Source organism: Gopherus evgoodei, chromosome 18 (genome assembly GCF_007399415.2).
Source record: "Gopherus evgoodei ecotype Sinaloan lineage chromosome 18, rGopEvg1_v1.p, whole genome shotgun sequence".
NCBI lineage: Eukaryota > Metazoa > Chordata > Testudines > Testudinidae > Gopherus > Gopherus evgoodei.
Window position 1 is genome coordinate 16951754 of NC_044339.1, and position 27738 is coordinate 16979491.

The following is a 27738-nucleotide window of genomic DNA, read 5'->3' on the forward strand; positions in this document are numbered from 1 at the left end:
GGATAAGAGTACAGGCAGAGGAGCTATTGTTCGCATAGGAGACCAACGTAGGAGGCTTTGCAAGTGGAATGGGTTTAGAGGTGGGACGCACCACTCTTGGTGCCTGGAAAGTGGGAGGTAGTTCCCAGTGACACAAAAGAAAATGTGAAGCCAGAGTAGGAGGGGGAGACAAAAGAAGCAGCAGGGAGTGAGGATGGGTGAGGGGTCAGGTGCGATATTAAACAAGAGCACAGATGTACTTGCCAAGGGCAGAGCTGTGCTGGGCCTGGAAAATGAGGAGCCTGAAGTTGGCAGTGATTAATACTTGTAATTGCAGTAAGAATGGCGCACACTTTGATCCAAGTGCAAAACTCTCATTCCCGTTGACTGACTTCCCTCTGACATGTGGTTTGGTTCCCCATCACCAAGGCTGAAAGATGGAGTGTCCACTTTTTATTTTTAACCAAGTCAGATTTATAACTTAGAATAAAAATCATCCAGTATCACTAAGGAAACAAAATAAATGATCCTGAACTGAGCTATAACAGAAAATATATTCCCTTCATAAATCAAGCTTATGTTCACTTAAATCTCCAGTTTGTCTCAGAATGGGAAAACTTTCTGCTAGCTATGCGATGGAAGATGCAGACTGACATCAAACCATGGGTGCTCCACTAATCTAACTATCCATCCAGGAAATTTGGCCTGGTAGGTAGAGCACTGGACTAGGACACCTGAGTTCTATTCCGAATTCTGCCACTGGCCTGCTAGGTGACCTTGAGCAAGCCACTTTACAGCCCCGTGCCTCAGTTTCCCCATCTGTGAGAACTGGGGATAACAATGCTGACTTTCCTTATAAAGTGCTTTAAGATGTATGGGTGAAACGCACTACAGAAAAGGTGGGAATTAATTATCTATCCATCTTCCTACCTGGTGCTTAGCACTGTAGTGTCTGAGGACATCTGACCTTGTATTAAAGCAAGAAAGAGCTCAACAAAGAGACTCGATATCTTCAGCCTCACCCAGGAGGTTGCTGAAATTTTGCAGGTTTTTTAACGTGTGCGGTGGGGGTGGGGCTTCTCTCCCTTTTCTTGGAGGTGGTTGCTGTTGGGGGAAGACCAGGCTTGCACTGAGCTCTGTCTGAAGGCACTGAAGTCTGTGGTCACTATCAGCTCCTCTGTAGTCTGAGTTCCAGTTTCTGAGGAGGCTCCACTTCACCCCACTCTGCTCTCACACGCGTGACCTTTGCCACTGACTGGCTCAGCATCACTGTGATATGTAACTGAAGAGCAGAGTGGAACGAAACCAGAGCTGAAGTGTGGTAGTCAAATGCTTTAGTAAACAGCTGCTTCTCTCCTGATCTTGGGCCAACTCCTTGGCCTCCACTTACATCCCTTCTGGCACTGCTCCATCAGCCACAGAGCTATGATTGCACTAACCTGGGGGTGCTTGGGAATGATTCGGTCCTTGGAAATCCCTGGGATCAAGGCTGTTGTGAAAGTGGTTTAGGGTCACCCTTGCTTCCCCCCAATTTCAGCAAGTGTGCCCCAGTTGAGCATCCAGTCCCTTGTTTTACATCCTGATATTGTGCTAGTAAAGCAATGTCATGACACAGACAGCAGAAACCAGTCTCCTGGGGAAAGGTAAGCTGTGACGCTGGTAGGTCTAAAATGTTCTGCCTTGTGCTTTTGATGGTGACACAATAACAGCCCATTTTAGGAGAGTCGTTGTGCCTGATTCTCTACGCCTCTTCTCCAGGGTGTAACTCGTGCATCTGACGAAGCGGGTATTCACCCATGAAAGCTCATGCTCCAAAACATCTGTTAGTCTATAAGGTGCCACAGGATTCTTGGCTGCTTTCATTAAAGTTGGCAGAGTTACACCAGTGTAAAATTGCTGTGAGATCAGAATCAGGCCCAGTGTATTCTGCTGGCATCTCTAACTCTATTGGCTTAATATGTGGCTTGTCTGGTACTGTCTCATCCACACGGAGGAGTGAGATTACAGACTAAATCCAGTGGAGGAAATACTTGAAACCAACTCTAGTGGAGAGTGAATCCTGTGAAGAGTCACCCTTGATTTTTTAATTTAAGGTTATTGAGGGAGAGAGAGCAAAGTACTGGCCCAGTTCCTCTCGTGTGCTGTTGCTGATTATTCAGAGTAATTAGAAGCAGCTTCTAAAAAGGAGGTGATTGATCTAACTTGTACAGAAAGTCTGTCTTATTGTGCTCCTCGCATGAGCTGCCTAGACTAGAGCCAAGTGAATAATTCACAATTAATAAGTTATTGGGCAAATGTAGCCCCTCTTCTGCCTAAAGGATACTCACAATCAAGCTGTAAGTCCAGCTGATTTCTTCAGAATTTGGATTTAGTCAGTGAATTTCTCTATGGTTTGATTGTACATTGTTGAGTTGTGTAGCTTTATTCACAGCCGAGCAATGTAACAAGCTAGCATCAGTCTTACAACCTGCAAGGTGCTGGATCTGCTGGGAAAATGCAAAGATCAGGCCACCCCCCTGTCTCAGGTATGGGGGAGCACATTTCGGGGAAAATGCACCTGGGGCAGTCGGGGTGTGCCATAGGAGATACTGTGTCTGGGGTGGGAGGGTCTCAGAAGGGAGAATGGGTTTCAACTACTATGGAAGCACGCAGGTGAGCAGCTCAAGGATCAGGCATCTCTGGAGAATGGTTCTATGGTGAAGATTTCCTCACTGTGTTCTCAGAGAAAGGAATAGGGAAGCCAGCTGCCAGGCAGCCTCTCTTGGAAGAGACCTTGGAAGCCTGGATCCCTTATGTAGATCTTAATTTTGTGCAAATGAGAATCTTCTGGAGGAGCAAATTTTTAAGTGGCTTTTAAAATTGCATTTTTATGGCGTATGTAACTCTGTGAATGTACGCTGCACTTCACAAACAGCTCAGAGCCAAAGATCCTGCCCACAGGAGTTTATATTCCAATCAGCATTCATTTTACTGAACACCAAATAAAGCACAACATCAACTAAAGTCTGCCTTAGCTTTGCTCAATGCCAGTAAAACACACCCAGCACAAAACAGAACCATGTCACAGACAAGGGAGCAGTCACTTCCCTGCCATGGGACAAGCTGTCCAAACCCTGGGTGTTTGGATCTTTAGAGAACTATTGTATTGACTGGAGGTGGAGCGGGATTATATTTTTCAGCCAAAAAAAATGTTTTGGTGGCAAACGCAGATTTAGTAACACCAAAATATTTTGTGAATTTGGGTCAGCTTTGCTAAATTGTTCATTTGGAAAAAAAATTAAATTAAAAAAATCAAATGTTTTGTTTCATCATTTTTTCTAAATGAAAATTTTCAATTATTTGGTTTGAAATTAAATTTTCCATTCAATATTTCCTTTATTTTTTTAAAATCAACATTTTTAAATGGTCAAAACTGAAACATTGTTTGACCCAAAACAATTTTTTTGACTTTTTACAAGAACATTTTCATTTGCAGGCTGACCCAAAACAGATTTTATTTTTTGAAAGTGCCAGTGAACCAAAAAATCCACTGTGTGCCAACTCTAACTGGAATGCCTTTGTGAAGTAGGGGGTGTGTAGGTGTGATTATTCTATAAATAAGTATTAATAAGTTTTATAAATTATATAGGAAGATGTAGCTTCTATGACCTGACAAAATAAACATTCCACTGAAAGAGAATTATTTTTAAAAGGAGGAAACTGGAAGATAAAAGGGATAATAAAGAAAATAAGAGTAATCTCAGGGATTTCATCCCATCCTGAATTCTTGCCTCTGCATTGCCTCGGGCCCTATAAAACCCTAATTTGGCCATGACAACAAGTACCATTCTGTATTCATACTTTCAGAGGGGGACTTATGTAGATATCTGTATTCATGTTGGAGAACAGCTATTGCTTTTTTTAAGAAGCTGAAAAGAATTAGGAAGTCATGGGATGAAAGGGTTGGGGGGAGGGCAAAGAGAATTGCACAATGTATTTGACAAGCAATATTTGCAGCACCAGAAACTGTACAATTTGTTAAAAGGTGAGGCTGAGTTTGCCTTGATTGTGTGCAGAAAAGGAAGCATTCATCCAAGTTTAAATAAAGGCTCCCACGACAGTCTTTGCTGCTCCAATAGATAATAGAGTGAAAACCAATTTTAGCTCAATGAGCCTTGCACACACAGCACAACTAAGACTTTTCAGTCTTTCAGTTTTCAGCCTCATTAGGCTAAACTAAAACCCTTAACATCAGGAGGAAAAAGACCATCACTCTGATTATTTGTTTGGGCAATAATTGGTGCTAGAATAAACAACACAGAAAAACACTGCAAGCTACGAAGAGTATTTCCATTTAAAAATCCAAAGCCCAAGATCACTTTCTCCCTTAGCTTACAGACATTTGACGCATTAGCAGTGATTGAAGGCCTGTCTGATGTTAGTCAAGGAAGGATAGTACAATGCCAACATAGAAATTACAGAGCTTTCTACTGGAGATTTCACGAATACGCTCAAATTGAAGGGCTGGGTGGCTGAGCTGCAAAGCACTGTCCTTTTCTCTCTTTACAACTGAAGTTTTAAGTTAAATGAGTTTAATCGTCTAAGCCTGATCACAACATGGCATATTATAGGCCTGATTCTCTCCTTTACACAAGTTTTAGGCCACTGTCACTCCATTAACTGCAGAGGAGTTATTCCTGAGAGGAGACGCACAATTTAATCGCAAAACCTAACACTGGAAGTGCTTATGAGCCGTCACCATAGTTAGCTCAGTATATAGTGAGAATAAAGATGACCTCATACCAAACCCCTGAACTTCACTCTTGGATTCCACTTGGGAGGAGGGCCCAAAATCTGAACTTGAACCTGTATCTTAATTCCACATCTGGTTCAAATTTTTATGATGGGACCAAACCAAAACTCCCAGATCCAAATACCCCAGAAATCTGAGATGGTTGAAATCAGGGTCTGAACTATGTGTCTCAGGCCCATCTCTGCTTGAGAAGCAAAATCACATTGATTTATCACAAAGATTCAGTCACATCCTGGTCTAGTAAATGAACAACACATTCATATCAACCTGGCACGTTGAACAGCAGAACAATAGAGGACAGAGGGTGGTCTAGTGTCTGGCACTGGGAACTTGGACCTGATCCCAATTCTGATGCTGCCTTGTGTGATCTGACAGGAAAGATTTCCCAATGGTCAGAGGGCTAGCCTGGGCTGTTGAACACCCAGCTCCAGTTTCTTCTCTGCCACAAATACCTTGTGTGACCATAGGCAAGTCACTTTGTCTCTCCGTGCCTCAGTTTCCCATCTATTAAATGGGGATAATGGCATTGCCCTGCCTCCCGGAGGTGCTGTGAGGATAAATACATTAAAGAGAGTGAGGCTCAGATACTACAGTGATGGGGGCCATATTAGTTCCTTACCCAGACTGGTCTGGGCAAAGCATTTAAGCACATTGTCCATCCACTATTTTGGTATGCCTCAGGTTGTGGGTGCCCAACTTGAGATATCTAGGCCTTGATTTGCAGAGGGGCCAAGCAACCACTGTTCCCACTGAAGGCAAAGAGCGTTGCGGATACTCAGCATTTCAGAAACATACATTGTCCTCAAGCTGGACACGTAAGGAGCGAGTCTCTCAAAACTAGGGAAAACTTTAAGGCCTCATCTAAACAAGACAGTCAGACTGATTTAACAAAATCAAGTTCACAATCTGCTTTCGTGGGCACTCTTATTTTAGCTTCAGAATGCCATGTATCAATTTTGCTGAAGTCAATTCCTTACAGTCTTAAGCTAATTCAATATAAGTCATTCTGAAACTGAAATAAGCGTGTCCAAACAATTGGTACAACTTTCTCGTGTAGACAAAGGCTAAGCTTTAGTGCCTCTATCTGTCAAAGAGACAGGTTTATGTACCTCATTAAAAATATTTTGATGTTAAATTATGTAATGTTTGTAAAGCACTTTGAGATACCTAGGAGGAAGGTGCTAGGATGTGCAAAGATCATTTCAGATTTATAATAAGCAGTTTGTACCTTTCAAAACTGCATCACTAGCAATTTTATAATAACCCTGCCAGTGCTTAGTATGGTATTTGCCTGCTCCCAGAATCAGCTTGTTAAGGACAAACAGTTTTGTATTGTCAATTCCTCTTTAAGAGGCATGAGACATAAACAAACCAAAGGGCTATCATGTGAAAAACTGTACATTTTTAAAAATTCTGATTGCTTTCAGACAGTTTTTATAATTTTGCAGTGACCATTAAGCACTAACCAATGCAAAACAAATCACCTGTTAGTTATGATGAGAAGCCTTTATTCCTTTACCCCTCATGAAATTTAGGTGCCATGGGAGCTTTTTTAAATAGAAAATAAAATATCACCATATGCTCCTTCTCTATGTTAAGATGCAAGATTTCAAAGCCAGCACATGGAAAGTTAATTAACTCTACAATTATATTTCCATGCCTGAAGACCTTATGTATCTTAATGTAAATGGGATGCATTTAACTTTTTTTAAATGACTTGATTTAAAAAAAAAAATCAAGCTGCTGAAAAGTAATTTTTCAATGTCTGTCTGAAATGTACAAACTCAGGCCTGCAAGTCCACAGGTTCTACCTTGACTTCAGTGAGATCTCAGCACATGCAGTGCTTGCAGGATCAGGCCCTAAACCACAGATTTGTGTATTGATAGTATTTGTTTTACAGGAACTCTAGAAACCCTAACTGAGATTGCAACCTCACTGGGCTAAGCTGCATTTCACCTCAGGAAGAAGGATGCTCAACCAAGCTAGACACTGGTGTGACAGGCCTGGGAGTTAAAACCCACAAGAGTTTCCAGTCCCAGCTAAGAGGGCTTCCCTGAGTGGAGCACAGCTGAACCTAATTAGAATCAGAGCCTTTCTAAAGGGACTGGGCTAATCTAGCTGTTCAGAAGCAGGATTAGCTGGTTTCTAGGAGTCAGGTCAGGGATTGCTAAAGAGAGAGAAGTACTCCCTTGCTTACATTATTTGGTGTCTATTATGAAAGCCATATGGAAGGAATGGCATCAGAGATTATGATGGATATGGGGTAGGGGTTGTGTTGTTCTTGGTGTACACAGATGCTGTAAAAATGAACGTGAAAGCACAGAAATGCTTTCTTTGCTTGTCCTGGGTCTCCTGTGATGTTTCCTTTCAGCCACTAGACCTGTCAGAGTGACTTTAGCCAAGTTGAGTTAACTTGTTGTGTGCCTGTGTTTCCTCATCTATAAAATGGGGATAATAGGAGGTTGTGAGATTCAATCAATGTTTATAAGGTGTGTTGAGATCCCCATATAAAAGGTGGCCTGTTTTGAATGTAATGAAAACAACATGGTATGATGAACAGCATGTGAGGGTGTGAAAAACAAGAGTGGTAGGACTCACTTCACAGAGATGCAAGTTGAAGGGCATTTTTCTTGTGTAATCTCTTTCTAAATGTTGAGTTTCCTAAGCAATTTAAAAATATTGCTGGCTCTATTCGTTTTCTTTCGCTCTCTGTTCCTAAGCTGAGGTCTTCAAAAATAGTTCTACAGGGGTATTTCTTGCCAATATTGGCAAGACTTCTGCTGCTGAGCTACTGCCATAGTTATTTATGTTATAGTTGGAAAGCTTTTTCATAATATGTAACAAATTTCCTTTGCTGCAGATTAAAGCATTTATTTTACCTTGAGTGGACAACATGGAGAGCAAGTGATCACTATCTTCTTTATAACAGTGCTTAATGTATATTTTAAGGCTGTTAGCTTTCCCCTCCTTAGTCTTCTTTTCTCAAGACTAAACATCTAGTCAAGCCACCTGTGCTGAGGCAGGACCAAGTATACCTAGACATCCTGGACAGGGATTTGTCTAACCTAGTCTTAAAAGTCTCCAGTGACAGGGATTCTCCCTTGGAAGCTTATTGCAGTGCTTAATATCTGATTCTATGCCTTCTATGAAAGTGAATTGTTTATACTCTGCATATGTATATTGCAGATGCACTCTAAAACCGGGTGAACTATGCTGAATAAATAACACTTCATGACGTATGGTGTGAAGCAAAAGGTGTATATATAGAAACATCTAAATTATTTTGGAATTGTAGAATATCAAGGTTGGAAGAGACCTCAAGAGGTCATCTAGTTCAACCCCCTGTCAAAGCAGGACCAATCAATCCCCAACTAAATCCCCAAATGGCCCCCTCAAGGAATGAGATCACAAGCTTGGGTTTAGCAGGCCAATGCTCAAACCACTGAGCTATCCCTCCCCTGACTTTGCAACTAGCAAAGATTTCTCCCCTACACACTGTTTTGGTGAAACGCATACAGAAGAATGTTGATTGAAACGAGTTACTTTGCTTTGTCCAGCACTGCAACAAGACATCTGTGGTAGTCATGCCGGGTATGTACAGATGGTTTCTGAAACAGACTAGACCTCAATCCTGCAATCAGACCTTTGTGCCATGTGGAGCCCAGTTGATTTCTGTGGGGACCATGCATGGATTTGAATCTGGCTAATGTGCCCATTTGTGCCTTTGAAAATCTCCCCCTACATCGTTATTAATCAGAATAGGTTTCTCTAGTATGTAAACAGGTTAACTTTCCTCATTTAGAAATCTGTGAAAAGAAGCTTGGTCCCCAAAGATATCATTGGTATTCATAGCTCTGGGAGCTTACTGATACATTAACCTCTTTTTTGACAGTAACAAAAGAAGTGTCATCTTATTGTAACTGTTAAACATTATTTGGTCTATTTTAATATGGGTTAAATAACATTAGTATTCAATCCAGCAAACTGATTTGCAAAGAATTACCATGGTGATTTGTGGGTTTATATATCATCTTGCTAACTCATAGATGATATATGCTTGGCTCTATTTTATGTTACAATAGTCAAATACCAACTCTTTGCAATATCTATCTTAGCTTATTGGCATTGGGCCCAATTCTGTTCCCAGTTAAGTCAATGGAAAAATTGCTATTGACTTCAGTGGGAGCAGGATTTGTCCCCTTGCTAACACATCATGGGTGGAAGACTTAGTCAATGAGCCCAGGCATGTACAGATCACTCCTTATTCATGCAACACTTCCAGGGAGAACCCTTTCTTGTGACAAAACTTTATACAAAGATTCTCAATGCACTGGGGATACTCACATGAGGAAATGTTTGCAGGGTCGAGCCCCAAATTCCATTCATCTTACTTCAGCCAGGTAGTCCCTGAATGCTTTCTGGTAATGGAACTACTTGCTTTAATACAGTGAGAGGGATGGATCTGGCCGTTAGTAAGGAGTGCAGATCAAAATGCGGCTCCTGCTGCTTGTTCTAGTGATGGGGCCTTGTTGCTAAAGAAAGAAGATACAGTGGATCAGTTTTCATTCTTAGCTGACACTTCATTTCAGACATTTAAAGGCCAGGAAACCTTTGTAGTAGGATAAGTGGCCATCTTGCTCCATTTGTCCCTTATTTAGGTCTCACTCTGAACCCACTTTGTTCTAATCCCAACTAAATCTTCAAACCCTTGGGGAAATGACTAGTCCTAATCCATCAAAACATCCTAAATCACTTGACATGAGTATAGCAGGATGTGTACCTCCTGCTCCTGTTACATAGATGGAGACCTTCATGTAATGGCTATGGTTACTACAAGGACCTTTTCCTAAGCAACTGTCTTTGAGTCTTATGAGTTAAGATTCAGAAGGATGCCTTAAATCAAGGAGTAGTCTTTTTTTCACCCACAAGGAAATTGTATCAGCCCCATTAGACAGCCTTTAGTGGCCTAATACAGGTTAAAGAGACACATTAGGGGAACCAAAGGAGAGGTGCACAAGAGATGGGAGGATTAGAAGAGACTAGTTTCCTGGTGGTATACATTCATTTAGAAACCACCTTCCTGATTCTCCTGTCTTCACCACTACCATGATCACAAAGGAATGATGCTCTACATTTCTATGGCGCCTGTCTTCTGACTTTCTCAAAGCACTTCACAAACCAGTAAATTAGCCCATCCCTGGTACAGCTTAGTGAACCAAGGCACAGACGGCCTGCTCTGTCATAACTGGAGCTAATGAAAATCTCTCATTGACTTGAATGGAGCTAAATCAGGCCCAGATAGATCCTCAAATGTAACTCAAATCAATGGAAGTTAGGCATCTAAATACTTTTGAGGATCTGAAACTAAATGCCTAACTCAGTTCTCATAGCAGTGCAACGCTGACTGCAGTGGGTTACTTACCACTCTGTCAGGTGATGAAAAGGAGAATGAGGCTCTCAGGGCCAGATTTTTAAAGTGCATTTAGGCACCTAACTCCCATTGACATTGAGAGGAGGTAGGCACCTAAATACCTTTAGAAATCTGGTCCTATGTGACTTGCCAAGGTCATATGGCAAGTCTTCACTCAGCTGGGACAAGGACCCAGAAGTCCTGCCGCTCAGTCCCCAGTGCTAACCACTTGCACACATTCTTTAGTTTTCCTTTTTCTGAACTTCCCATTTTATATGTAACCAGGGCCGGTGCAACCATTTAGGCAGACTAGGCGGTTGCCTAGGGTGCCGAGATTTGGGGGCACCAAAAAGCCCCCCTCAATTTTTTCTTAAATGGTTAAGCAGCCGCTGCTGCTGGGACAGAGAGGGAGTCTGAGCTGCCGGCGGCAGCCAGCAGCCCAGGGTGTCCCCTGGGTCAGGGCGCCTCCACGGCAGCCCGCAGTCCAGGGTGTCCCCTGCGTCTGCCGCAGTGGTGCCTGCGGGCGGTCCGGTGGTCCACAGTCGGGCGGAGCTGCCGCAGTCATGCCTGCGGACGGTCGGCTGCTTGCGCGGCTCTGGTGGACCTCCCGCAGACACCACTGCGGCAGCTCCACCGGAGCCGCGGAGCACCAGACCGCCCACAGGCACCACTGCGGCAGCTCCACCGGAGCCGCGGGACCAGAATGCGGTGCGGCGAAATTGCCGTCCGCCTAGGGCGCTCAAAACCCTAGCGCCGGTCCTGTATGTAACAGTCTCTTATACAGCGAAAGCCAGAAATAAACGAATGTTAAACTGACTCTTAAGCTACTAAAATTACTAGGTATCAGGGGGTAGCCGTGTTAGTCTGTATCCACAAAAACAATTAGGAGTTTGGTGGCACCTTAAAGACTAACAGATTTATTAAGTGCCCGAATAAATCTGTTAGTCTTTAAGGTGCCATTGGACTCTTGGTTGTTTTTATAAAATTACTAGTGTACTTTAGCTGATTTAAGTGAATAAGCAAATGAATCTGAATATCCTAGCTGAGTTGCTTGCTAATGAATACATCAAACTGCATAGCTTAATAACTAAAAATTATATAAAACGCCAGCTCATAATTTTCATGTTTGTTTCTTCTTCTCATATGCATTGCAAAGGGGAGATGAAATACAGCAACAAAATTTGTACTTCAAAATTACAAGAATGGACACATCTCATATCAGCTGATTCATCCCCTTCTATTTATTGCTGAGCAGCAGGGGTCTCTGTTCATAAAGCGATGTTTTTCTTTCAAAGGAAAAGCCTCTTTCTAAACAAAGACTAAGAGCTTTGGGGAAAATAAAAATTATCACAGTCAAACCTGGGGATCAGAGAAGGGGAAAAGTTAGTGGTGGGGAGAGAGGAGAAGGGATAAAGTTCCTTAGTGTAGAGATAAAATGCTTGGGTTGTGGTTACTGGGCTAGCTAAGTGCACCTCTATTCCCTGTCTGGTCTCTTGAGTGTTCCCCTCAGGTGTCAGGCCTCATACTTTCACCTATCCTGGGGTGAAATTCCACAATTCTCCCACTCTTAGATCAGGCCTGGGTCCCAGTATCCTGTGTATCAACAGTAATTACCCCACAGGCACCAACTTCCATTGTGTAGGGGGGGCTCGACCCTCAGCTCTGCCCAAGACCCCACCCCCACGCCTTCCCTCAAAGCTACACCCCTGCCCTGTCTCTTCCTGCCCCTGTTCCACCACCACCCAGTTTTTTTAATCTCCCCTCATATGGAAGCTGTTCCATACCCCTAATAACTTTTATTTCCATTCTCTGTACTTTGTCCAATTCTAATATATTTTTTGAGATGGGTCAACCAGAACTGCATGCAGTATTCAATGTGTGAGGGTACCATGGGTTTATATAATGACATTACGATATTTTCTGTCCTATTACCTATCCTTTTCCAAATGGTTCCTGCATTCTGTTAGCTTTTTTGATTGCCACTGCACATTGAGCAGATGTTTTCAGAGAACTATCCATGACTCCAAGATCTTTCTTCGGTCAGAACAAGTAACTTAGACCCCATCATTTTGTGTGTATACCTGGGATTATGTTTCCTGTGTGCATTACTTTGCACTGATTAGCAAGGAATTTAATCTGCCATTTTCTTGCCTAGTCATCTAGTTTTGTGAGATCCCTTTGTAACTCTTTGCAGTCAGCTTTGGGCTTACCTATCTTGAGTAATTTTGTATTGTCTGCCAACTTTGCCACTTCACTGTTTACCCTTTTTCCAGATCACTTATGAATATGTTGAACAGCACTGGTCACCCCAATATTTACCTCTCTCCACTGTGAAAACTGACCAATTACTACTACCCTTTGTATTCTATCTTTTAACCACTTACTGATCCCTGTTCCCTTCAGGCATCTGTGACAGTGTTGAGTACAGTGAGCAGACAACCTGCTTTACTGTTAAGATTTAACAGTAGAAACAAAGAGAGAAACTATTTTAAAACAGTCTTTATGCATGTCTGTCTTACCCAACGGCTTAGTAACCCCTGAGGGTAGCTGAGGCAGGCCTCACTTCTTCAAATGCCAAATGGGTGCCTGTGTGTGTGTGTGCGGGTCATAGAAATGTAGGGCTGGAAAGGGATGCTGAAAAGTCATCAGATTCAGCCCCCTGTGCTGTGGCAGGGCCAAGTAAACCTAGACCATCCCTGACAGATGTTTGTTCAACCTGTTTGAAAAACCTCCACTATTTAAATTGTATTGATTAACTGGTTGCCATAGGGCTTGTCTACACTGGCGCTTTACAGCGCTGCAACTTTCTCACTCAGGGGGGTGAAAAATCACTCACACACACACACACACCCCGTCCACTGCCAAGTTTCAGTGCTGTAAAACCCCAGTGTAGACAGTGCACCAGCGCTGGGAGCCATACACCAGCACTGGTAGCTGCACCCCTCATGGAGGTGGGTTTGTTTTTTTTAAGAGCGCTGGGAGAGCTCTCCAGCACTGTGCCGCGACTACACAAGATACGTTGCCAGTGTAGACAAGCCCTAAGTTCATTCTGTTCTCCTGAGGTAGGGAAAGAATCACTTTTTAATCCAGTTAGTTCCTTTATCTCCTCAGATCCTGCGGCTTCAGGCCCTACTAGCCAAAAACCAGTCCCATGGGCTCAGTGGAATAGAAGCTAGTGACCTCCGAGCCAATGGCTCTTCCATTATCCTGTAACAATCCTCAAGTATTTGCTGTTATCTTGAGCCATTGTTTCACCTCCTGCTTGTTTTGATACCCCATTTCTGACTCAACTAAATGGTAAATGGTAAATATCCCAGTAAACAAGTCACATACAGTATTTATAAATTATCACAGAGCAGCCCCACTTCCTTCACAGCTTGTTTTCACTGACGGTATGATTCACTACCATAAGTCACCATATGTTTTCATATATTCAAAGAAAAAACTTGGTTTGTTGTTTTCACAATGTGAAAAGTACTTCTTAATAATTTTAAATTGGTCAAATCAGCCCTTACATAGGCAAAATTCCTGTTGACTTTAAATCTCTTTCAGTCCTGCTGAACTGTGCATCATGGCTTGAGCCAAACCTCCTTTTTGGGACTGTTCTTATCTTTAAAACGTCTATCAGTCTACTGAAGCTGTACCACATGCTATCAAGGAATAAGTATGAGGATCATCTTCTCTTTTTAAAGCTCTAGCTGGCACAACAGCAATGGGTAAATGCATGAGCTACTTGCACTTTATAGATCTTTTGTGCACAAAAATATGAAAAGGAAATTGATTGGGGGTTATGTGCAGAGGTGGGCTGGACTCATTTGGAAAGTTGAAGTACTATCAGCTCTGTATTTACCTGGCTTTTGTTGTGATAGTTAGCAAATATGGCAAGTGCTAAGTCACAACAAGAGAACGGTGTATGTATAAAAAAGGAATAATGTGCTATAATGCAATAAAACAGAGGAAATAATTAAATACACACTCAGTAATTTCAGAAGCAATTGTTCTGTCCCAAGAATAAACATTATGTACAGATTCCTAAGCACGCATCAAAATAATTTCCTGGGATAAGTTAAGGAGGCACCTGGGTTTATCTATTCCTGTCCTCTCTGTTATGCAAGATGTCAGAGCAGATATCATAATGGTTGCTTTTGGCCTTAAAATATATTAATCTGTTCATTGTTCACTCCCTAATTTCTTAGCTAAGGGTGCAAAGATACTTGCAGCAAATATTACAGGTAAGATGTCAAGTGACCTTTTTCTTCATTCACTAATGTAGATTATTTTTTAAACACAGGATCCTTCCTATTTTGTCCCAGTAGTAGTGTAAAATTCACATTTTAGCCTGTAGTCACCTGGATCCTCTGAATGGTTCATCTTGGGGTGGGGAGGGGGAGAGGGAGAGTGTTCTCTGAGGTTTCAGAGTATTATTCCTTCCACTTAGTACAGAGTCTAAAATAAACTATTTTTAGTTTCTTCTTCTGGATTTCCCTTAAGTACTTCTCAAAAGCAAATGCGTTCTACAATATTTTAAGAGATTTTTATGAAAGAGAGCTGTGCCTCCTGTCCTGACAGATATGAACCATTTCTGAGTGGCTTGGGGAATTGGGATATTAATGAATATTCAGGGATAAACTTATGGCCCTGATTAAATCACATGCTTAAACATGTGCTTACCTTCATGCATGTAAATAGTCCTATTAAAGTCAAGGGGATTGCTCACATGCTTGCAGTTAGATGTTATGAAGTACCTTACTGACTCAAGCAAAGGTGCCAGAACTATTTTTATAATGGGGTTGCTGAGAGCTATTGAACCAAACTGTAAACCCTGTATCTAATGAAAACCACTTCAAGCCAGGGGGTGTGGCAACGCACCAAGGACCCCTACTTCCAGCACCTATGGACTCAGGGCAGGAAGAAAACTACATCCCTGTGGGAATCTTCAGTTCACTTTAGATCAAATGGGACTGATCCCCTCCCAAGTGCACAAGGAAAAGCAAATAATACAGCTTCCTTCTTTCCCTGTGTAATTGCAGACTCTTCTTTCATAGCTAAAGAGATGGGGTAAGGAGGACCTGGGACTGGGGGAAGAGGGAAGCACCCTGCATCCTCTTAAAGAGGTAGCACAGCACTGCACCTAACTCCCTGCCCAGGAGTTCTGAGATCCTGTGCATCTGACACCCAGTGCCTTCTGCGGAAATGCGGGTGGAACAGCCCTGCACCAGACTAAGTTATGATCATATTGCTTGCATAGCTCCCTATTTCCCAGAACCAGACTATGGGTTAATGACACTATTTACCCCAAAGAAGCTCATTTTCTTCCCCCAATAAACTATTTTTTAAAAAGAACAGTGCTCACTACCCTGTGAACAACATTAAAATGAAGGAAGCCATGATATATGAACATCAGGTATTCAGCTGTACTTTTCCTCAAAGCAGTTGCCTGGGACCATCTTGCCACCTACTGGAACTATGTAAATATATATTCCTATAGAAAGTTGTGCTTTTAACTTCTACGGGCACCATGAAATAACTCAGAAACCACTATACCCTGAAACCAGCCCTCTGGATAGTGGTAGCATACAGCCAAAAAGTGATTCTTTAATGTAATATTTTATTAGGTACCATAGGGCAAATAAATGCCCAATGCTGCATTCTCTACCTACTCAAAGCTCTCCTGTCAATATGTATATGGGGCAGGATTGGACTCGTGAGTTTGAATGCACATCTGGCTATAAAATGTGTGTAACTGAGGGCCAGATTCTGATGAAACCTGTGTAAAGCCAAAGTAAATCCACTGAACTCAGTGGGATTGGTTTGAGTATATGTAACTTAGCACATAACTTGACCCCATTTGCAGAGATTTCTCTGTCAAAATGCATGTCATCCTTTCAGGTAACAGGGGCCCAATCCAGCTCAGAAAGACTTTAAAATGAACTTCAGTGAAAGCTGGATCAGATTCCTGATTAGAATAATCTGAAGAATGTCTGAACTCCTTGGGTGGGTGTTATTCTCAGTTTTCTAGGACAGTTCCTCTCCAATGGGGGGGTGTGGATGGTCCTCACCCTACTTCTATAAGGAGTTCACACTCAGCCACAAAGGTGTTTAGTCTCCCAACTTTGCCTTAGTGGCTAGCCCAGTCCCCAAAAAAGTCTACCACCGTCTTATACAAAAGGAGACCTCCTTGAGGCCATGGCTACACTAGAGAGTTGCAGCGCTGGTGAGGGGGTTACAGCGCTGTAACTTAAGATGTGGCCACACTTGCAGAGCACGGCCAGCGCTGCAACTCCCTGCTTGCAGCGCTGGCTGTACACCCGGTCATGCCATGGGTGTAGCAATTCCAGCGCTGGTGATCCAGCGCTGGTCAGCAAGTGTGGACCCCACCAGTGCTTTTATTGACCTCCAGGGTATAAGGAGGTATCCCAGAATTCCTGTCCACAACAAACCGGAAGAAAGGGGGAGCTTGGAGTTCAGCCAAACTGCTTATTTAAAAAACAAACACAGCTCCTGTTTGCTGAGCGAGCGGAGGCAGGCAGGGGAATTACTTTGGAATGTTCACAGCTGTTTGCTTGAAGAGAGAAACAGCACTCTCACACGGCAGAGGGAAGTCCATGTTGAGCAGATGCTTATCTGGTCTGACGGCTATTTAGGAGTGCATAATTTGCATTTAGTGAATGAGAGAGGGGTGGGGGAAGGGGTCAGTACTTTTAAAATGATTGAAGGTAGGCACTGTGTGTCTTCCAGTCCTTAGAACTTGCAAGGCAGGGAGCTGAGAACAGTGTCAGCTCCAAAAATCCATTCTCTCTGTCTCCCCCACGCTCCCTGTCACATTCCACCCCACCCCCCTCTTTTGAAAAGCACATTGCAGCCACTTGAATGCTGGGATAGCTGCCCACAATGCACCACTCCCAACAGCGCTGCAAATGTGGCCACACTGCAGCGCTGGTAGCTGTCAGTGTGGCCACACTGCAGCGCTGGCCCTACACAGCTGTATGAACACAGCTGTAACTACCAGCGCTGTACAACTGTAAGTGTAGCCATGGCCTTAGTTCAAGTGGTGGAGACTGCTGGTTTTGGTGCTGATGTTACTGCATGTGTATTCAATCAGTTCACTCCTAAAGGAAGAGAATGCAGAATTGAAAGTTCCCAGTGTTGCTGCTGATGCATGAGGCAGAATAGAACCAAATTTGCTCTCCTCTATTTGTCCTGGATCTGATAATAGCCACATTTCAGACAAATCAATTTTGTTCAAGGAGTTATTTTTTCCTTAAGACAAACTCAACAGTCCACTTTACAGTCTGCTCTCAAGTATGAAAAAAAGATAGCACAGAGGTATTTTTCTCCCCAATTTTTTTTTTTTTTTAAAAATAATGCCTCAGCTTGAATACTTCCTTTCAATCTGGCACAAATTAAAATAGCTGAGTTAGAACCCTCTCAAAAATGGGGTTTACAACAGGAACATTCTCAGGTTCTTTACTAGTTCTAGTGAGCACTGGTTTAACTGTCAGTTTATTAGGTTGAGGGTACATTAATGGCAGATAAAAATGCAATATTCTGCCATCTGAAAAAAAAATTGGGCTCAGGAACATATTCAGGATTTCTGGCTCTACGCCAACAGAAGTTGGTTGTGTTTCAAAAACAATATGCCAGAGACAATGATCTTACAATATGTTATGCTTGTAATGCTGTTACAACCTTGTTAGCTAATCCATAGAGGAAAACTGACATCATCTCCAAGAAGTGCCATCTGCTGACCTTTCTCCCCTGAAATGGAGAGCATCAAATTAAAAATGAAAACATTAAACAAAGACTGATATTAAGAGACATTAAAAACTTAGGACATTTTTGTTAAAATGATTAAGGGGTATTGAATGACCAGTGGAAAAAATCATAATGGAATATGGAGTACTTGTGGCACCAGTGAAGTGGGTTTTAGCCCACAAAAGCTTATGCCCAAATAAATTTGTTAGACTAACGTGCCACAAGTATTCCTCGTTCTTTTTGCTGATACAGACTAACACGGCTACTGCTCTGAAACCTGTCATAATGGAATATGTTCATTTTATGAACATGTTGTTATAAGTGCTGTAAATGTACATAGAATTTTTTTTATGTCTGAACTGTGCTGAAAAAAGAACAAAAGCTCAGCCCTGTAGTTCACAGCATCTTTTGTCTAAGGAGCTTCTGTTGCTTTACAGCAGGAGTTGGCAACCTTTCAGAAGTGGTGTGCCGAGTCTTAATTTATTCACTCTAATTTAAGGTTTTGCATGCCAGTAATATATTTTAACGTTTTTAGGTCTCTCTCTATAAGGTTATATTATATAACTAAACTATTGTTCTATGTAAAGTAAATAAGGTTTTAAAAATGTTTAAGAAGCTTCTTTTAAAAATTAAATTAAAATGTAGAGCCCTCCCCAGACTGGTGGCCAGGACCCAGGCAGCGTGAGTGCCACTGAAAATCAGCTCACGTGCCACAGGTGGCCTACTTCTGCTTTACAGGTTTAATTATTTATTTCCATGCCATGTGAAGTAAGTATCATCTCAATTTTACAGGTAGGGAAACTGAGACACAGAGATTTAAGGGCCAGTTTTGAAACCATGACTCTTACTTAAGTGGGACTACTTGTGCAAGTAAGTACTACTCAGCAGGAATAATGGTTGCTAACTCAAGCTCTTTGAGGCTTGCAATGGTTGCAAAGTGAATAAGTGGCAACGTTACATCAGAAACAAAACTTTGGAGTCTTGACTCGTAGTTTCCTACTCTAATGGCTAGACTACAAAAACGGTAGAAAAAAAATCCCTTATTTCCATTCCAGTGATATTATTACTATTTTATTTGTACTGCTGTAGCACCTAGAAATTCCAGTAAGGATTAGGCCCCATTGTGCTAGGTGCTATCCAAACATATCAAAAAGACTTTCTCTTCTCCAAAAGTGCACATAATTTATATGTAGGATGAAAATCGACAGGTGGATGAAAGTGACTGGAGGGGGAGCACCAAGTAACAATAAGACCACTATGATCTGCATGACAAACAGCAGTCACAAAGGTCACATATACTAGTGCTTAACATGTATGCTATAATTTTCATTTTGAAGATGAGAAGTATGACGGCTCCAGTGGAAGTATAAGGAACAGAACCCACTAGTCCTGATACCTAATCTCATGCTCTAGGTACTAACCATGTTGCCTCACTGCCTAGAAACAGAAGGGTGGAGAGATCAAAAGAATCATGCAGAATCTCTCATGAAAAATCTCTGAGTTGAGCCAATGGGCAGGTCAGCCATCCATATCTCTTTTGACACACTTGGAAGGCTTTGCAGGACAGGGACTCCCTGCAGCTTGTTTCTGAAGCTGTTCAGGCAAAAGTATTTTATTTACTTGTTTGAGTTTTTAATCAGGGTTGGCTCTTTGAAGTTATTCTTAATTTTTTTTTTTTAGTTATTTCCTTTGTATCTTCATTTTGTTTGTTTTGATTGCCTTTTTCCTCTTGTATGGGTTTATTTGGATAATCTTTGGATTGTGTCTGTTTTCTTAGTGAAATATTGAGCTGAAACAAAAACAATTGTTGGAACATATTATCGACATAAAATGTATTGGTTTCTCAGTTATGCTCAGATACACGATGACAGGATCAAATGTATCTTACCCTTGAAAAGGTTGAAAACCTCCTGAGATAGAAGAGATGTTCTTCTAGCTGAAACTTGAAAATTGCTCACTTGGGAACCTAGATTCTGCTCTCACTTTGAGATTTCTCTTTGTAAATGACTTTATTAATTGACTTGCAACAGATGCCTTTTACTTCTACTGAGGGATGTGGAGATCTCTACTGTCCTAAGAGAGCCTTGAGACTGATTACATAACAATAATAAGTAATGTGTTTGCTTTTTAAAAAACAGATTTAAAGGATTTGTTAAAGGCCTAAAATTAAGAATGAAAACAGTTATACTGAATAGTGAAATACACTTGGGATGACTTACCCTCTCTCACTCAGGATGCTACAGAAACAACATTGTTTTAATGCTACGCTGATTCAGAGGGGTGGATCCCATGCCCCGCACGAATACGACCACACTACTCCCAGAGGGTGGGCCAGCTGAGAACGTCAAAACCCTTCGGAAATACAAACGGACTAAGCTTCCACTGGTGGGGTACGTTAGAGAAGGGTAAATCGAGGCACAGAGAGAAAGGGCGATGCCTCAGGCCAGTTGGTGGTAGGGATGGGAATAGAACCCAGGGGTACGTTAGAGAGGGGTAAATCGAGGCACAGAGGGAAAGGGCGATGCCTCAGGCCAGTTGGTGGTAGGGATGGGAATAGAACCCAGGGGTACGTTAGAGAGGGGTAAATCGAGGCACAGAGGGAAAGGGCAATGCCTCAGGCCAGTTGGTGGTAGGGATGGGAATAGAACCCAGGGGTACGTTAGAGAGAGGTAAATCGAGGCACAGAGGGAAAGGGCAATGCCTAAGGCCAGTTGGTGGTAGGGATGGGAATAGAACCCAGGGGTACGTTAGAGAGGGGTAAATCGAGGCACAGAGGGAAAGGGCGATGCCTCAGGCCAGTTGGTGGTAGGGATGGGAATAGAACCCAGGGGTACGTTAGAGAGGGGTAAATCGAGGCACAGAGGGAAAGGGCAATGCCTAAGGCCAGTTGGTGGTAGGGATGGGAATAGAACCCAGGGGTACGTTAGAGAGAGGTAAATCGAGGCACAGAGGGAAAGGGCAATGCCTAAGGCCAGTTGGTGGTAGGGATGGGAATAGAACCCAGGGGTACGTTAGAGAGGGGTAAATCGAGGCACAGAGGGAAAGGGCGATGCCTAAGGCCAGTTGGTGGTAGGGATGGGAATAGAACCCAGGGGTACGTTAGAGAGGGGTAAATCGAGGCACAGAGGGAAAGGGCAATGCCTAAGGCCAGTTGGTGGTAGGGATGGGAATAGAACCCAGGGGTACGTTAGAGAGGGGTAAATCGAGGCACAGAGGGAAAGGGCAATGCCTAAGGCCAGTTGGTGGTAGGGATGGGAATAGAACCCAGGGGTACGTTAGAGAGGGGTAAATCGAGGCACAGAGGGAAAGGGCGATGCCTAAGGCCAGTTGGTGGTAGGGATGGGAATAGAACCCAGGGGTACGTTAGAGAGAGGTAAATCGAGGCACAGAGGGAAAGGGCAATGCCTAAGGCCAGTTGGTGGTAGGGATGGGAATAGAACCCAGGGGTACGTTAGAGAGAGGTAAATCGAGGCACAGAGGGAAAGGGCAATGCCTAAGGCCAGTTGGTGGTAGGGATGGGAATAGAACCCAGGAATCCTTGTGGTCAGGGCTCACTTCCGCTCGCCCCCCAGCTCTGACCAGAACCCATGAATCCTGACACCAAGCCCCCCTCAGCTACAGCTCACCTGTGGGAACCCTGCCACCCCGCCGAGGCAGCTGAGCGTCCCGCCGTCTCCCCACTGCTTACAGGTGTTCTCCTCGCCCCCTCCCATTTTATGACTGGCTGCCTCGCCTCAGCTCGCTAGGTAACGGATGCCGATCTCTGATTGGCCAGGCCTCGGCGGTATCCCTCTGGGGATTGGTTTCAGGTGGGCGGCGCTTGCTATTGGTCGGCAGGTAGGGTGGGAGGTGCTCCATTGGCTGTTGTGGCCGCTAACCTGCTGGCCTAGGCCGCCATGTTCGGAGTAGTCTCGGCGGCGCTAGGGCCGTTGCAGCCGCCGGGCGGGGGTCGCCGCTGAGCCGGGCGCGGGTGGAAAGGGGGGCCCTGGGTCTCCAGGCCGCTGCCTCAGGGGGGACCCCAGGCGCGGGGAAGGGAGAACCGAGTCCGACCCCAACTTCCTGCCGGGACTTTGGGTAACTTCCAGCCCGGGGGCGGGGGAAGCCGGGCGGGTGGCGGGGGGTGCGAGCCGCACTCCTGGGGGGACCCACTTCAGCTGGCGCCGCAGCAGGTAGGAGATCGCCCTCCCCCCACCGCCCCCGTGCTGGGGAGGCGTCGCTCTTTCCGGTCGGCTGGGACCCCCGATCTAGAGCCGGGCTGTGGGGGGGGGCACCCCAGTTCCTGCCTCCCACTCCCGCGTGGGCAAGGAGCCTGCAGGCACCGAGCGGGGCCAGGCTCCCCCCAAACCGGCCGTGACCCAGCGCTGAACGCCCTGCGGGGGGCATGCCCCCAGCTACCGTGTGCCTGGCCCCCAGCGGGGGAGAGCCCCTCCGCCATGGGGAGCTCCCGCAGGAGGAAGGCAAACTGTGCCCGGCCCCTAAGTACAGAGACCACAACGCCCCGACTTGGGACTCGGACCCTAGGAACAGGAACATCTGCAAACCAGCTAGTAGGGCCCAGACAGTAAAGGGATCACCACACTTTCTCTGAACCAGAGCTACCTGGGGAGGAATGACCCCGATAATCAAAAGACTGACACTTCCTGTAGGTTGTGTTCCCCTAGCTGTTACACCCCTGCTTTAAGGGTGGGGGGAGAGTCTTCCGATTATTAAACAGGTGCCTAACTAGGTCTCCCTACCCTCTAAAGGGAAGCCAGCATGCAGCTGGAACCTTTTCCTTAGAGACCTAGTTAACATTGGTCTGAGATACAGCACTGTTTCTTCCCTATGGGAATGTGAAAAACTTCTGTGTGGCATGAAAAACGTGGGACTAGAAGGATGAGAAAACAACTTTTCTGTAAATAAAGTGTCCTGTGCTTTCTCCAGTCTCTTAAAAAGAGCTTTTCTTGCAATATTTTTGGCCAGAAGTGGAAATATGAGAAGTTTTATTAGGAAACTTTAGGGAAAAAATGGTTCTTGAAGCATTCAGATCCTAGTTTTGCCAATGGTGGAGACAGATTAATGTTCTGACAGCTCATCTTATCTTAACCTGAATAAATTTGTAAAATTAAGTTTAACTGGCCCTATTCTTTTTTGACTTTACTATTTTTTTAATGCTTATCCCTCTGCTTGTTAGGTGCTTAAAAGATTTTATAAAGCAAGAGCACTACAAAAGTAATTTAAAAGCTGACATGTTTTTGCAGGACCAGGGTCTTGTGGCAGAGGGTAGTCTCGTTGATTTCTATGCTATATTGTGGGTAAAGTTAGTAGTGTTTTAGTCATTGCAGGATCTAGCACTACATCTGTACTTTAATGTGTTCCAGTTTTTGTGTGTGTGTTCATTAATGCTCTATTTTTGCTTGTATGTGCAGGTGGACTGGATATCATTGGGGAAAAAAGAACTTGTAAATTTCACTTGCTACTTCATTGGAATTTAGCATAACATTAGTGATTCCTTGTACCCTCCAAACCAGTCAAATCTTTATGCCAGGAACATATTTGTCATTTAGATTTCTGTTTTAGTACCATGCCTAGCAGAATGGGATCGAAAATGAATCTCAACAGAGACTTCATCAGAGTAAAAGCACATTATAATGGGTAAGTCATACAGTCCTTTCAGTGTTGCTTTATATGTGGTTTGTCACTTTAGTTGGCAGCGAACAATAGTCCATGAACTCATTTAGTAATGCAGTAACCAAAGAATTGATGGTTCCAGTGGATACTAACAAATCATTTTGTGTACAAACAATGTTTGTAAATTTACTTGGGTGTTAAAATGTTCATTTTTTTAAATTCCTGAATCTTTATAAAGTAGTGAGAGATGTGTCTGGCTTATTTTTGGTTAGCTTGTTTTTGGTTTCTGACCAAATCTGTTTTGAAACAGAAGTGTTGATGTATTTGCTAATCCAGTCTGAAGATTAATAAAACAATATAGTCTGTTAAACCCAGGCACAGCGAATATATTTAATTGGTTTTTCTTAGGCTCCAGTCCTGCAACGAGCTCTGCATTGGCAGATTTCCATTAAAGTTAGTGGGGTTGTGCTTGCGAGCTGGTGGCCAACTGCATAGTTGTTCTCATTGAAAGTTTTTGGGGGTGTACGCTGTGAGCTCTTTAGGGCAGGGATTGTCTGTGTTTCTACAACATCTATCACAAAAGGGTCCTGATACTAGTTAGTGCTTTTGGGTGCTAGTATAATGCAAATAATAATTTATAGCCACTATTATACTTGCATAATTAGAGGTATCGTTTCTGTGGTTAAAATTGTAGACTGTGCCAGCAACTGCCATTGTTTGGGTTGTTGATTTTCCCCACCATCACCTTAATGAAAACTCAAAAGGATTGTCTGTCTGTCAGCGAAATATTTAGGCAGTTGTGGGAAAAAAGTATTTGAGTTTTCACCACAAATTATTAGTAAATCCAGTAAGAATATTTGCCTGCTATATTTAAAATTCAGTTATTAAAAATGAACTTTTCAAATCCAGTTTACCTTTCACTATTTATGTTGTTGGTCCATGTTGAGAGAAATGTAAACATCAAAGAGTTACAGCTACAACTATTATGTTCACTTTCGTTTATACTCACTTTCATTTTCTGGCAACTTCGCCCCCAGGTTGCTTTTGTTGTTTGGTTTCTAACATTGTAGGGAAATGTTACTTTTTAAATTGAATTTAAAACAATCACGAGAACACATCTGTCTAGTTTTGAATCCTGCTGCCTCCCTTTTTACAAAATATAACCGAGCTTAAAAGTATTTGACAGTGACTTGAGTTTTGGTCTTTTTCCTTGTAAACTAAAAATATGTTGATCCCCAGTGTATTCATTGTCAGTAATTTGATGTTTAGTGTAGTTGTATTGGTTTGGTTTTGTTTTCCAATAAGAAACTTTGTTTAGTAACAGTTGGAAAGAGGAGGACAAAACCAGGATGAAGAATTTAGTCTTTACAGACCGTGAAAGAGAGTAATAATATATTACTTTACTAAGGCTATGGCTGTACTGCACTGCTGTAAACCTTCTAATGTAGAGGCTCTAAGCTGAGGGGAGAGAGGTCTTCTGTCAGCTTAATTACTCTAGCCCCTGAGAGCAGCAGTAGCTGTTTAGGCAGGAGAAGTTCTCCCACGGACATAGTGCTGTCCACACTGGCACTTAAATCAGCATAAATTATGTCACTTGGGGTGGCTAATTCACACCCCTGAGCAACATAATTTATGTCAAATTAAGCTATAGTGTAGCCATAGCCTCATACTCTGTTCTGATGTGTTAGTAGGATCGGCAAATAATGCCTTGAAAACACAATGGCTGGGTCCATGGATATATGGTCCATGGAACATTTTTGCTCCTGCAGTGAAATGTGGCATAGTCTTGTGTTTAGGGTCGGGGGGACTGGAAGACAGCTCCTTGATTGTAAAACAAGCCATACTGTTAATTCTCATTCTAAACGTGAGCCAGTCACTTAATCTCTGTGTCTCGATTTACCCATCTGTAAAATGGAAATCCTCCAGAACCTTTCTAATTCACACTTTATTACAGATATGATAATTTGCACATAAAAATATGTCCTCAAATATTTAATGAGGCCTTGTTTATAGTGAGGATTCATGTTGTTAAGACTACCTTTCAAAATATATTGCAGGATATTATATTAAATTTATATAGCTAATATATATTTAATAGATTTGTTTTTATTATAATAGACGTGTAAATGAATACATGTGAAAATAAATGAACACAGCATATTTTGTGGTGCATTATTATTGCTGTTATAATGTTACTGTTAATCAGCAGTGATTAGCGCTAATTAGCAAGGTTTTACTACCTAACAGACTGTTTGAGATTTAATGAGTACTTGTAAACTGCTGTGAGATCTTTGGATGAAAGGTTTGCACTATACAAGTGCTGCTAAGTGTGCCTAGGTTAAGTTCAGTAGAGATCTTTATCCTAAATTTATAAGACATTGTCAGTCTGGGTTTATGATTAAAGGATGTTCTCAATTTAATTATATTAGCACTAGAGTGGTATTACATGTTTGAGATGTGCAAGCTGCTCTGAAACTGTGTAGTCCACAAATGTTATCCAATATGTATATGCACAACATTCAAACCCAGTAAGTGTTTCTGGAATATAAAATGTGTAATTCTCCAAATGTTTGCAAGGTATGTGTATAGACTTTGTTCAAGAATGAAGCAGACCTTTGAATATTTGAAATTTGTGATAACATTTGATTCATTACTAGAATTCACTGGAAGGAATATGAATATCATAAAAGGAATTAGTAAAAGTATTGAGAACATTTTTTGTACTTCCCGCAACAAGTATTCTGTAATTTTCATGAGTCATGCAGATTGTATTTATAGACAAAAATGGTTCTTTCTTCCTTATAATTCATTCAGAACCTCTGAAGCATTCTAGCCATCGTTGTTTAATGTTGTTCTCAGTTGGAGAAGAGCAAAGCATCTGTCCCACTTACAAAGTAGGGGGTCCCAGGGTTACTGAATTTTGTCTTTGCTTTGTTGACACAAAGTTCTGTGTTAAGTAACAGGTTTATGTAAAACAGTTTATCGGCTAAAGCATAGCATGATGAGTGTTTCAGTATCCGTTCTGGATTCCTGCTTCCATATCTGCAGATGTAGTAAAACATGCTATTTGAGAATTAGTGTCAAGATAACTGCTAAATAATTTAGAGCACCAATTGATAGTACAATATACCATTTTGAAATTGATTAAACAAATAGCCTGTTTACGTAAGGACAAGGAAGCTGCAAAAATCATGAATGTTGTGATTGTCTCTCCATGGTGTTTCAGGAGCTATGGCATTTGTATTTCTTGGATGTAACAGAGTTCCTTATGTAGCAGAAATGACAGCAAACGGAAACTGAAGTCTAGAGCAAATTTGTGTAATTTCTCATTTCATTTTAAAAAACATTTTGTTGCTTGTCTAGATTATGTATAATCCTTTGATATAATCTGCATTAAATCCTACTGACTACAAATCAACTACCTTACTCTGGTTAGCTCTGCCCTAGCCTGCATGATTCTGACCTTTGCAATGCCGCATCCCAAGAATGCAAGAAATGCTCTTAATCCAAGTATGTGCCCAACATTGGCCCCTTATGCTGCTTGATGGAATCTGGCTTCTTAAATCTGACTGGGGAAAAGTGCATATCTAGTGGGATTCTTAAGTAAAGTTTATCAACAAATAGTCTTCATTCATGTGTGCTCTGACCCCTGATGTAGTTGTTGGCATTCAGATTTAATGTAGTAGATCTCAAAAGAATATATGTAACTGACACTAGTTATTTGGATAAATACTGTACACAATTGCATCAGAAATAGGTGCTGCTTGGTCAAAATAATAGTGGAAGTTTTTTCATCTGTACTTCTCTAATTAGTACAAAGAATGGGAGTCCACCTCCCACTTAAAGTTTTAATAATTTAAGGCTTGATCCTGCAATAGGTTTTGCATCTAATACTCACATTGACTTCAGTGGGAGTTCAGGGTATGCATCCTGTGGTAGTAATATGCATTCTGGGCCAGATCCTGAAATGGATGTTGGGCATTGAGTAAACTTCATACTCAGGGGAATTTCAACATCAGAGGTTGGTCTTCTCACTCAGTGGTTCCCAAACTTTAGCAACCTGTGAACCTCTTTCACTAAAATGTCAAGTCTTGAGAACCCCCTCCTAAAAATAAATATTTCCAGGGATTTTCTCCTTTACCTGAGTATAAATTATAAAAGCAGTGATCTTGGAAATATAAAATTTGGTTT

The 27738-nt window shown here is 42.5% G+C and overlaps 1 protein-coding gene and 1 long non-coding RNA gene across 6 annotated transcripts in view; one reads left to right on the forward strand and one right to left on the reverse strand.

Moving 5' to 3' along the window:
- The window catches only part of LOC115637007, a 31518-nt gene extending 9878 nt beyond the window's left edge, over positions 1 to 21640 (reverse strand). Inside the window, exons 1-2 of the long non-coding RNA XR_003997134.1 lie at positions 21564 to 21640; positions 9117 to 9304 (exon numbers count right to left, since the gene is read on the reverse strand). This is a non-coding gene — a long non-coding RNA (uncharacterized LOC115637007). The remainder of the gene's footprint in view (positions 1 to 9116; positions 9305 to 21563) is intronic.
- A 223-nt stretch (positions 21641 to 21863) lies between these two features.
- PRKCZ (protein kinase C zeta) overlaps positions 21864 to 27738 on the forward strand; it is a 145385-nt gene continuing 139510 nt past the window's right edge. Inside the window, exons 1-2 of one of the 5 annotated variants that reach the window (XM_030537842.1) lie at positions 21864 to 22011; positions 23346 to 23571. In XM_030537842.1, the coding sequence (XP_030393702.1) occupies positions 23501 to 23571 (71 nt within the window). In that variant the 5' untranslated portion in view covers positions 21864 to 22011; positions 23346 to 23500. The other 4 variants (XM_030537843.1, XM_030537841.1, XM_030537844.1 and 1 more) reach the window with 4 other exon arrangements.